The 12,152-nt window shown below is 40.9% G+C and overlaps 1 protein-coding gene across 3 annotated transcripts in view; it reads right to left on the bottom strand.

Moving 5' to 3' along the window:
- Positions 1–1,927, bottom strand: part of PLD5 (phospholipase D family member 5) — a 185,785-nt gene extending 183,858 nt beyond the window's left edge. The window contains exons 1-2 of one of the 3 annotated variants that reach the window (XM_074537247.1): positions 1,745–1,927; positions 595–780 (exon numbers count right to left, since the gene is read on the bottom strand). In XM_074537247.1, the coding sequence (XP_074393348.1) occupies positions 595–780 (186 nt within the window). In that variant the 5' untranslated portion in view covers positions 1,745–1,927. Of the gene's footprint in view, positions 1–594; positions 781–1,284; positions 1,426–1,744 lie in introns of those variants that run through there. The other 2 variants (XM_074537248.1, XM_014268972.3) reach the window with 2 other exon arrangements.
- Between the last annotated feature and the right edge of the window lie 10,225 nt (positions 1,928–12,152).

Consider the following 12,152-nt stretch of genomic DNA (forward strand, 5'->3'; position numbering starts at 1 on the left):
TCAGTCCTATTGTGGCTTCAAACACAGTTAAGTCATGTACTACTGCTGCAGCAAGAAAAGTCTTGAAGGAAATCTCTACCCCCCATAGGTAGAGTATGTTCAAAGTCCCATGCATGGAGAAGAAAAAGATGGGGGAGGGGGAGAATGAAAATTACATCTAAAATTAAAAACAAAACAAATAAAAAACCAACCAGCAGCTATTTTTAAGCTATTCTAGAACTACATTATAATCACCATGAGATAAATGTTCTAACCTCCATCTGCACCATCCCAATCTTTCTCCTCCCACATCAGTGCTGAATTTGCTGAAGTAGAAGAAGGCATCAGCCAAGAACATTAAAAAATATTTCCAGTTAGAAGGGGATTTGCATGTAGTTTGAAATAGTACTGGCATCCCATTTACCTCAGATCTGATCACTATGGGACCTCTAAATAGCTCCTTTCTCTATCATTTGGGAAACGCCATGCCCAACTACTGGAGCAACACTTTTCTTCTGGAGTCTCAGCTGGCAGACAGCCTAACAGAGTACCTGTACAGAGGTCCAGAAATTAAAGAAAAAAAAAAAAGTGGGGGGGAAAAAGAAGCTGGCTTACGTGCTCCAGTTTGTCTTTCCTCCTCAGCCAGACACTGGCACTGTAGTCCTGCTGCTTGACAGTGCTGTAGAAGTTCGCACCTACTCTGGTGAGGCTTGGGGAAGGCTCCCTGGGTCTGCTCTTCAGCCTCATCTGCTCGAAGCCCTCATGGGGGGATGAGGAGAGCCAGTCATGCCTGACTTCCATCTTGACATGACAAGGCAAAGTCCAAAGGAAAAAAAATCAGAAGAAATCAAGAAATTAAGAGGTACTAAACGAAGATGGTCCAAAATGGAACAGGATGGGGGAAGAAGAAAGAGAAGGAAATCAAAAAAACCCTTAAAACCACAAAATGGTAAGAAAAGGGGGAGAGAAGCAGAAATAAGGTAGGAGTGGAGGGAGAAAGAAAGGCTGCAGGTACGAGGGAGGAGCGGGCTGGGAGAGATGAAGGGGCACTCGGGAAAGAAGACGCTCCAAGATGCCGCGGCTTGTTGCCCCGGCCGCCAGGAAGCTGCAGTCCAGGACCGACGCAGCGGGAAGCGGCTGCCTGCGGCTCTGCCCGGGACGGAGGCGAGGGGCGGCGCGGCCCCGGCAGCCGAGGCCGGGCGGGGCTGCCGCCTCCAGCCCGCCTGCAGGTTGGCGCAGTGGAGGGGCCGCCGCCCGCCCGGGGATGAGCCCGGCTCCTCCCCCGCCTCCCCTCCCCGCAGCCACCTTCGGGGGAGCAGCCAGCGGCACGGGAGAATCCCTTCCTTTTGACAGGAGCCGCCGCCGCCCTCCTGGGGCCCCCCGTGCCCCTGGGGAAGTTGTCTCGTCCGCTCCCCGCTCGTCCCGGCGGCACCGACCCGCCCGCAGCCCGCCGAGGGCTGGGCGGCCTCTTGCCACTCCCTCTCCTGGAAGCCTTTGTCCGATCTGCCCACGGCGGAGGCTCCCGGGGCCGCCGCCCGCTGCCCTGCCCGGCCCATCCCGGGCTGGGCTGTGCCCCCCTCCCCGCCCGGCCCCGCCGCGTCCGCCGGGGGCTGCGGGGCTGCGGCCGCCGGGGCCACCGCGCCGGCCTCTCCGCAGCACCTCGCCGTCACCGCGTCCCCTCCCTCCCTGGGCGCGGGCTCCCGCTTCTCTCGGGCGTCAGCAGACCGAGCTGCCGGCCCTTTCGCCGGGGCAGCCAGGAGCGCACCTCGCCTGACCAGCCGGCGAAAGCCCCGGCTCGGCTCCGGTCCAGGTCCGAGTCCCGCCGGGAAGCCCCCGCCGCCGCAGCGGCTCAGCCAGCACCGGAGCTCAGAAATCGAATCTCTTCTGTGGTCCCGATGGACAGGGTCGCTGGGGTGCCCACATTCGTCGATCCCTGGTATCTAGGATTTCTCTCATAAAATAAAAAGACCTTCTAGGGTGGTTTCTATAGTCCGCTGCCACCTCTTTTAGTAGAAGTTGATGTGTGTTGCTATTTAGCTCAAACGTGTTTCAGCAGAAAAAAGGACTTTCCTTTTTCACACTATGAAAAGCCACCTCGCTAATTGCCCACACACTCTGTAAAGCTATATTAGGCATAGACAAGAAAACTTTCTCACACTGTGCATCAAGAAATATTTACTGGAGCTCAGAACAACATTTTAGTTTCCTAGTCAATATTTGTCATCAGACGAGTGTTTGCATGTATTCCAGTCCTTTGGAAATAGGTGTCTCTATGAGTATGTACAATTGATACATCAGCATCTGCAGATTTTTTTTTCCCTGCTACAGAACTACACTGATGTCGCTATTCTGATAAAGGGATGCTGAACTAGAGGTCTACACTTGAATGCAGTTAACTGAAAATAGCCTTTAAATGGTAAAGAACTTCAACTAGACAAATTTCTGAGAAAATTACAGAAGTGCCCTCTGCTAATCACTTGATCTACAGTGAGCTTTGCTTCCATCTGATCAAAAGGCAAATTTAAAATATCCTTGTGATTGGACTTAAGGTGTATTACTGAAAAAGATGGGTCAGAAACCAGACAGATAATTAATTTTTTCCTGTCTAAATTCCAAAGATAAAGGCAAAACTCACATCACAACTCATTATTGAGGATTATTATTAATAGGTAATACTAGTATCTCTGTGAAATGCTGGAAGAATAAACTGAACAGTAGCAGAAATTACAGTATCTTCTTCTAAACCTAGAAGGACAATTTCAAAATCCTTACCTAAATACTACTACAAAAAAGAGTGTAACAAAATACCAACAACCAGAACTGTCAATATTATATACTTTTAACTCACCAGTATAAAGGACTTGCAGTTTTCTTTCTAATAAATTTCTAGTTTCTTCAGTTAGGAAATGTAGATATTTCCAGAATTGTCAATACAGCCTCAAAACACCTAGATCAAGAATGAGACCTATGTGATCCTGCTGCATGCAGGACACACTGGAAGGCACTGAGATTTAATCTATGGCACATGCCAGCTGCAGCACTTTTAAGCTCACACAGAATAACTTGATTAGAGATGTGCTGAACTGAACTTTAGTTGCAGATGCCCATTTAGGAATTCTATATGCTCATAGAGGCACCTACTCCCAAAGGACTGGAATAAATACAAACATTCAGTCAGAAGAAAGGAAAAGAAGAGAAAACAAAAGAGTCTCTATGTTTCTTCAAATATATAATATCCCAACAGGTGTACATATACATCCATATATATGGCGTTCTTAGAAAAACTGCATGTGCTATAAATCAGGAGAGCCTGCTTTATGCTGCTTTTGCATAAGAATTTTCACATTGCATCTCTAGCAGTACATGAAGCCCTTCAACCTTTTCTTTATCCTTCTGATCTTCCTTGGTTTTTCTGCTTGCAAATATTAATAAAGAAAAGTTATTAGTGTCACTGCAGTTGCCACCTGCTTTGCTCCCCATCCCTTAATACAGTAACAGAATCAATATGCCACTGAACTTGAGTACAAGGCTGTCTCATTCCCCCATCCGTACTGGATTAAGATTTTTTTAAAACATATGTTAGCTATTTGGTAGGGCTCATTTATCCTACCTCCCCTAGCTACACTTCCTTATCAACTGCCAGAGGAACTTCTTTCTGCCTATCCAGGACAGGCAGATAATGGAGTCCTAAAGTTGCTTTTAGTCTCTAGGCTATAAAGAGAGAGTTTGCGCCTCTTTCCAAACACCCTCTTTGACATGTAGGTGTGCTGCTTTCTACTACTACTACTACTACTGCCAACATTATTATTATCCCAGTCCTACTCTCACTAGGAATGAGAGAGATAAGGCAAAAAAAGAAGCCTGGAAAAAAGTCTGTTAAAAACATGCAAATGAGCTATACTTGCTAAGCCTATCTTGCTTGCTGACCCCAAGCAGAAAAGATATCTAGTGGGAAAATGTGATCTAATGACTATAAATCTTTGTGTTTTCCTAAAAATTTTACTCAGGCAAAGTAACAAGCTAAGAATACAATGTCAGTTCCTAGTGAATACATGGTTATTAATCTAATTTGAAAAGAGTAAAGAGCTATTTTCCAGATTTTGGGTTCCAGTTTATTTCCAGGTTAGATCTATGCAAACCCCCCCAGTTTTGTTCGAACAACCACAACCATATCAACCAACTTAATTCAAAGATAATTCAACTCATTAAAATTCAATCAGTTCTGTAGTAGATAAGCAATTCCAATTGGCTGTATGAGCTGGATTAAACTGCTGTCTTTCTCTTCCATTCAGTTTTCAGAATTACCCAAACACCTGCTCCTGTCGGGGCCCTTTGCTTCCATGCGCAGATGACTACAGCAGCAAGGATGACTGAAATTACAAACATCACACTTATTAGCAATAGATGCAAGTCATGCATATCATTATATGATTTTCCCTTACCATGGTTCAGGCTACAATTTTCTTCGATTCGCTGCCCATCTTATCAAGACTCAGAGGAACTCCTTTAAAGCAATCTACAGAATTTTCCATTTTCTATACCAACAGGATGAATGCTGTAGGGGGCAGAGTTAACTCAGGCCAATACAAAGAAAATTAGGATATAAGTGGAAACATGTAGGTAGGGCTTCAGCAGATTTACTTTTTTAAAAAGACAGCTTCTATTTCTCCCAAAAATCTTATCTAGATAAGTTTTAAAGGACCTCCTCCCTGTGCTCCAGCTTTCTAAACACATTTCTTTTAATGAAGGGGTTCCAGCAATTCAACATATCTAGAAGAACCTTAGACCTTTTATTGGCAAATGGCATATACCTAAAACTATAAAAACTCCTATAACAAAACTTTATTTTGGCTGCATAGCAATCCTTGCATGTATGCTCCTGTAATAGATTTAAAGCCTCCTTACAAAATACTAATTTCTAATGCAGAGCTGGGCTGCATACAAGCACTGACCCACTTTTTAGAATGTACTACACCTGACCAGAACAGCAGGCAGCAATTGCCTTGCAGGCTTCAGCTGCTGTCCAGTCAGAGGGCTGTGAGTGACACCAGCTCCAGCAGCAGTGCTAGGCCTGGCAGCCGGCTGGGAAGGGAACTGTCACCTGCTTACCCAGCTCAGCTCAACTTGCTTTCTCATCTAGGAATTGACAAAAACACTCAAATGGGCAGATCTTTTTAACCTCCCAATAACACTGGCCTGTTCCAAATTAAATTAATCATCTTTCAAACAATTCTTAGAATTACCAAAACACCAGCTCCTTCCTAGCCCCCCTAATTCTATCAGCCTACAAAGAAAAAACCCATTGCAGCAGGCTGTTTCCTCTATGCTGATATGCTGACCATGTCGCCAAGCCTATCTGCTACTACATCCTGGAAGCAGCTGCCGATCCTTAAAACATGGATTTTCAATAGAGAAGGACCAGAGAGGGAAAAAAAATAAGAAAGAAAAAAGAGATCTTTTTTCCCCTAGAGTACAATGTCCTGCATTGTCAAGCACAAGGTCAGAATAGTAAAAGTCACTAGATGTGCTGTAGGAAAAAAGTAAGAAACAGCTAAACTGCTACATGGAGATTTGTAAATTATTTGTGCATTGTTGCTTTGTCAAATCCTATGCAGCACAATATGAAACCTTTATACCTTTATCTTCAATTTTTGGGCAAGAATTGCAGTCCCAAGTATGAAATGGGAGGGTCAAATCTAAAGTTAAAGGGAAATTTTGGAGTTGGAGATGCTTCAGATTTCAGGTTCTGAACACATCTGACACCTAACTCAGAAATAACATGGAAACATCATCTAATGCTCATAATGTTCCCTGCTTTAGCCCTCCCTTTCTGAATTCAACTATTAACCAAACTTTTCTGTGTCTCTTGCATAGAATTTTAACCTTTCAATTTTTTTTCTTCTTTTCATGATCTCTGATTCAAAATAAACAAAAATCAGCAACAAACAAAAAAAAATCCAAAAACCCAAACAAACACAACAAAACCTCCACAAACACAAATAAACACATAACATACCCTAACACAGAACAACCATGTGTTAGCAACATCATTAGTCTTGCGATATCTCTTGTCTGTCAGATTTGGCTGAAATAAGGCATGTTCCAGAACACAGACTGGGATCGACAGAAAAATAGTATAATTACATTAACTTTGTTTCCTTCAGGAACCAAATAAAAAATACCTGCGACATCAATTAATCCATCTTCCATTTGAAATAAAACGTTATTCTGTAAGTATCATCAAAATACCACTTCACCTAGAAGTCCAGGCCTAGAATGTTTCTCCTGTGGCCTCCTTTCCACCTCCATGTGACGTAAGAGAGTGCTAAACTGGCCCCTTGGATCTGTCATGGGCTGCATGGATACCAGCAGGGACTGGGACGCTCTCAGTTTCACTAGGGATTGTGAGATATTATATGATATCTTCCATCTCAAACCAAATTCTGCCTTTGCTCTTTCCACTCTCCTTCATCCCTTCCCCCACACCCATCCATACACAGCCAAAGAACATTTTCAGTTCTGAACCTCAATAATCTTGGCCAGACAAGATTTCATCTTGGACCTTAAAATAATATTAATTAGTGGCACATACTAATTGGGCCAAATTCTGTCCTCTATTCCACCTCTATGTCCCCACCGGAGTCATGAAACAAAAATAGTTGTATAATGAACCTGTAACCAAGGGGCAAAACTTGGCCTACATTTCTTTAAAATAAATCTGCAGCAAGTAATAGGTGTCCACTTACTGTGAGAATGGGACCCTTTACATTTGTGTGAAGGGTCCTGGCTTGTTTTTTTGTCTGTTTCTTGGGGAGGTTCACATCTATCTCAGCTTGAATTTTTCATGCTGAATTTATCTGGTTGATGCAGCTAAGTTCAATAAGCAGACTTCTGACAAGATCAGAGCTCTCGAGGGGTCTTGCTCTGCAGTGAGTTGTTAAAATTGTTCCAGAGAAGTGGCAGTCAGCAGACAAAAAACACGGTAAGGAACATGTTTTTAACAGTTGTTCAGGGGTAGAGGAATGCTTTTTCATTTCTATTTTCAACACATACATAAATGTTTGTTGATAACAAGGGAAAAATTCTCTACATCTGCAGAATTTGAGGTGTAGAGAGGAACAAGAGAGAAAAAATTGAACAACATTTCATGAATCATAGAATCATTAAGGTTTGAAAAGATCTCTAAGAGAATTCAATCAAACCTTTGACACTTTGTTCACCAATTAACTGTATCCCCAAGTGTCACATCCACATACCTATTGAATACTTCCAGGTATGGTGATTTTGCCACTTCCCTGAGCAGTATGTTCCAATGCCTGTATGCTACTACAGAAACAAACAAAAAGAATGCAGAGAAAGTCAATTCAATTCGGGGGTGGGGGAAGTAAGACAAAGAGAAAGAAACATTAGTGAATATTGTTTTGAGGATGGATTGGTAGGGCAATGTAAGGAAATAACAGTCTCTAAATCAGCACTCTGAAACCTCCCATAAGTATATTCTCACAAAGATTAATATGGTGCGAAGAAAGAAGTGTCTTTCGAAAAGAACAAAATAGCACAAAAACTTTTTTCTTTTTTTTTAATAGCAGAGTATCTCTGTAGTGTATTTTTGTACTTAGTAAAATTTTCAGCACAAGAAGTATTAAAAAAGAAATTATCCAAAGCAATCTTACGTATAAGACATTTTTTACTTAAAAATATTTTTCTACCGTACAAAAGAGTATACTTTCAAATAATCCAAAACTTTTTAAACACAGAAAATTAATTTTCAATATATGCTGCCTAATTTTTGAAGATATTACTCTGAACTTAGGAAAATTACCTAAATTATAACTGCCTTTTGGAAATTAGCTCAGGACTTTCTAAATAATGTCAAACTGCAAACTATTAGAAGCTTTAACACAACATGTTTTCTAAGTGCAGTAAAACTTAGAGGAAAAAATGATTCATCTATATTTGTGTCATCCTGTCTACTGTAGATACAGTTGATTTAAAACATTTTTCACTGAAGGGTTTATAAGCATTTGGATGGTGGCTTCTAGTGAAATACAGGTGAAGGGGTCATTATTTGCTGAAATATTTTTCACTGAGAGAAAGCAGAAAGTTATGTCACAAAAGACATTTCTTCCCCATAAGAGTTATGTTGTGTTACATCAGATATCAGACTTCCTTGTGTGACCAGAAAGATATTTATTGGTGTTACAGCCCCTAAAATAAGATAAAATAAGACCCACGAGGCAATATGACACATATTCTTTAACTACAAACTTATCTTTGTATCATGGCCCAGCTGATCTAACAACATTTGGGGTCGTGTTTAAATCAGACCAGCTACACAGAGAAGAGCAGAGTTAGAGGACAATGTTCTCACATGGCTGATGCAGGAGAGAAGAAGAATAGACCATGACAGCCTGGATTTAGAGTAGTTTGAGTTACAGACAATCGTGTCCTTGCAAATAAGTGTATTTTGTATAAAGCTTGACTGGCCCAGAAGATTACCTACACGATGAACATTTCAGGAAAAGTTTTCTTATGGTTATTGCTAATCGGTGCCGAGCATACATTATGGCTCAAGTATAATTTAAAAACTTACATACACTGTCTCATTCACATTTGCTGTGACAGAGATCTTGGGATTCTTTGTACAAGGTTTTGCATAGATATAAGTGATACTCTCTGCCTTTTGAGCTTTCTATCTGAATAAACAAGTCAGAGATCAGAGAAAGAAAGGAAGCAGTTATTCCATTTTAGCAGATAAAATTTGAGATACAAAGAAGACATGCCAAAAGTTATTAAGTATCCTGTAAAAGACCTAAGATTGAGATAAGATCTGTGTAATTCATTCCACTCTTTAGCCAGATAAAGCACCATGGTTTTGTGCTAGTGATTACACACTACAGATGAAATTTCAGCCCAGTGGTTATGCAGTAAAGGATTTCACTATGTTTCTCTGCTAGGGCTTTAGTAGCATAAGTATCAGCAAGGGTGCTGAAAATATCATAGATGTGTTGTCAAAGAGGTACAACCTCAACAGGACTTGGCAAATTCATTATGTGATGTTGACAGCTGCATTACAAACTCCTGATTACTTTACAGGCCTGATGCTATTTCACAAAGTAACACAGAGTGAAGGAGAATTAGGGTACAGAAAAACAAAAATGCAGAATATGTCAACTGTTGTTTGAAGGAGGTGGAAATTAATAACTATCAGTGCCAAATGCTAACAGGAAAAAACCCACATGTATAGGATGGTGATAAAAAGAAAGCAATATGTACTAGTTTGTGGATTGTAACAATACAAGGCAAAAATAAATTTTTAAGTGCATCTACCTAGACAACAAAAATGAAGCAGATTCCTAGCACAAAAAGATTTACAGCTAGAGGGCTAGAAGAGTTTCCTACCAAGATAAACTAGTTCAAAGGAGGCAACAAATGCAAATACTAACAGTCAAGGTTAGGTTTTTCATTGGTGTAGTTCTCATCTGGCTTAGTTTTGTTTCCTGATTATATGGGGTACATGAGTCAAAGTTGACAATACACTGTCTCTAAAAACTATTCACCTCAATAAGCAGTAGTTGGTTTGAAGATTGAAACAAATATGTGTATAGTGTGTCACATTTCAGAAAAATGAGGAAGGATGAATGATGTAGCCTTTTTCTCTGCCCTAAATCTATTTTTCTTCCTCATACATATATTTCTGCTACATTTAACATATTCAAAAGGGGACATGCTGGAGCTGCCCAGAAAATCTGTTGGTTCATAGGTAATTTTACCCATCTGAATATGCAGTGATTGTGCAGTCGTATTAATGTGACCAAAGTGACCAACACTTGCTGAATCATCGATGACTGTGGTTCAGAAAGGACTGAAGCTGTCTGAGATCCTTGGCATATAGGATAGTCTTCCCTTATATGAACTCTGGGATCAGATTAGCATAAATAGACATGATATGTTTGCCTTTAGAGCCACAGCTTCAAAGAAACAGTCTTAGCTCATCCTCACTTGGCTGTACCCTCGCTTGGAGTGAGGTTATACTGGAAGACAAAAGCTGAGTGAGGGAGCATGAATATTATCTCTGCAAGCAGTGCTTCCTCCATTGTATCATATGGTTAGGCCCTTGTGTGCAGAGCCGGGCAGAATTGCCATAGCTCCAACCTATCACAGCCACAATGTAAGATATATGAGATGCACTCCTGCTGAACTTTGCTGACTTCTGGTACAAAATGTGTTTCATTCTAATAAAATCAACAGGAAATGTATTCTAGGGTAAGAGTTCATTTTCCTCATAAACAGTCTCAATGGCTTAAACCAAATCTTCTTGAAATGAAATATTAAAACCCCTGTGAAGTTGGAAAACTGGCAAAGGAGGGGCTGCAGTCATCACAGTTTGTGCACTCTACTCTAGAAAGGAAAAAATCCAGATTTTTTTAGGGGACTGAAAATTGAAAATAATTAGAACTTTTTCAAAGTCAAATTTTGATCATCTATAAAGCCTGGAAATTACTGCAAATGTTCAAGCTATTGAATGCTGAAGTATGTATTACCCTTTTCTGAAAATTGTTGTGGTGCATATGATCCCTTTTTATACTGCACAAGAAGGATTCAGATAATCCCTAGATGCGTCACTAAGATTTTTTTCATGCAGAAAACATTTGCAATTGTGACAGTCCTGAGGAAAAGGTAGAAAAGATTGATGCAGTGCAAGGTATCTTAGTATTTAGTAGGTATACTGGGTTATTGCTGTTTGTTTTCCAGTTAATTTGCATTACTCGACTTCCCTTCTATAAAGTATTTAATTACTCTTATGTAATGAAAGTTAGAAGCTGAAAAACCTGAAGCAGTTACATAAATGCTTAAACCCATCAACCAAATTTATCAGGTGTTCTAGAATTTACAGATTCAAATTCTTGAAACGTTATAAGAAATCAAAGTAAGGCCACTTTAGGGATCTTCTTTTAAGAGCTTTAATATGCTCCATGCTTTGGTAGAGAAGTAGAATTTACAAGGGATTGATTTTGTACCAGGAATGTGCTTCCTCCTTTCTTGTAAAAATCCATCCATAACTGACCGTTTTGCACTTCTAATTCACACAGTTTGCTCATTAGGTACTTCTTAGAGCTCACATGAAATTCTAAGGAACTATATAGGTTAAAAACACATAAATGTCACATACCAAACAGAGTTTTCACAGGCTTCTTCTGTCTATTTCTTCTGGGAGGTTGGGAACCAGAACTAGAAAAGATACTCTCTTCTTGAACCTGTGTCTTAACATCAAGGCATAAAAGACAGAAGAATCCATTCAAAAAGGAAAGAATGTTTAGAAATCAAATATTATTTCTGATAATGGGAATTACAAAGTAGGAGTTAATTAGGACTGTCTTTCTAGGAGTGAAGGCAGTCGGGGGGTTTTCACCAGAAGAGACAAGAATTTACTTTTAGAGAAGACTCAGGTTTATCTTTCTGTAATTCAGTACATACTGTTTTGAGGCTATCCCATAAATGCTACATCCATTAAAGTATTGATCAAACATAAGTTCCTTCTGTTGGTTCCATGGCAACTTCAAGAGCTTTCCCTGTAACTCTAACTTTAGGCAAATGTGGTACTCACTGGCTAGCACCATGTCAAAGTCAATAAACTAATCTCAGTATTATATAGAATGTTAGAATATCTTGAGTTGGAAGGGACCATGAGGCTCATCAAGTCCAAATCCCTGCTCCTTGCAGGACTACCTAAAAGTGAACAGTATGGCTAAATGTCATCCAGCTGCACCTTGAACTCTGGCAGGCTTCGTGCTGTCACCGCTTCCCTGGGAAGCCTGGTGATTCACCCTCTCACAGGGAGGGTGAGACATTTTCCTAATGCCCAGTCAGAATTTACCCCGATGCAGCTTCATTCTATCTCTTTATGTCCTAACACTGGTCACCAGAGAGAGATCAGCACTTCCTCCTTTGCTGCCTGCCTTGAGGGTGTGTCTTGACTGAAGTGAGCCTCAAGTCATTATCAAGTCTGTTAATGACAAGAGGGGCCCAGTCTGAGCATGGCAAACAAAGAGTGTGGCCTAGCCTGAAGAGAATTGAGCAACATTATAGAACCTCCTAGCTGGATTCTGAGAAAAATGGACTGAGGATTGAACAGAGAGGCTGGGGAAAACAGTTTAGCATTTAGCTAACAG

This window comes from Zonotrichia albicollis, chromosome 3 (genome assembly GCF_047830755.1).
Source record: "Zonotrichia albicollis isolate bZonAlb1 chromosome 3, bZonAlb1.hap1, whole genome shotgun sequence".
Taxonomy (NCBI): domain Eukaryota; kingdom Metazoa; phylum Chordata; class Aves; order Passeriformes; family Passerellidae; genus Zonotrichia; species Zonotrichia albicollis.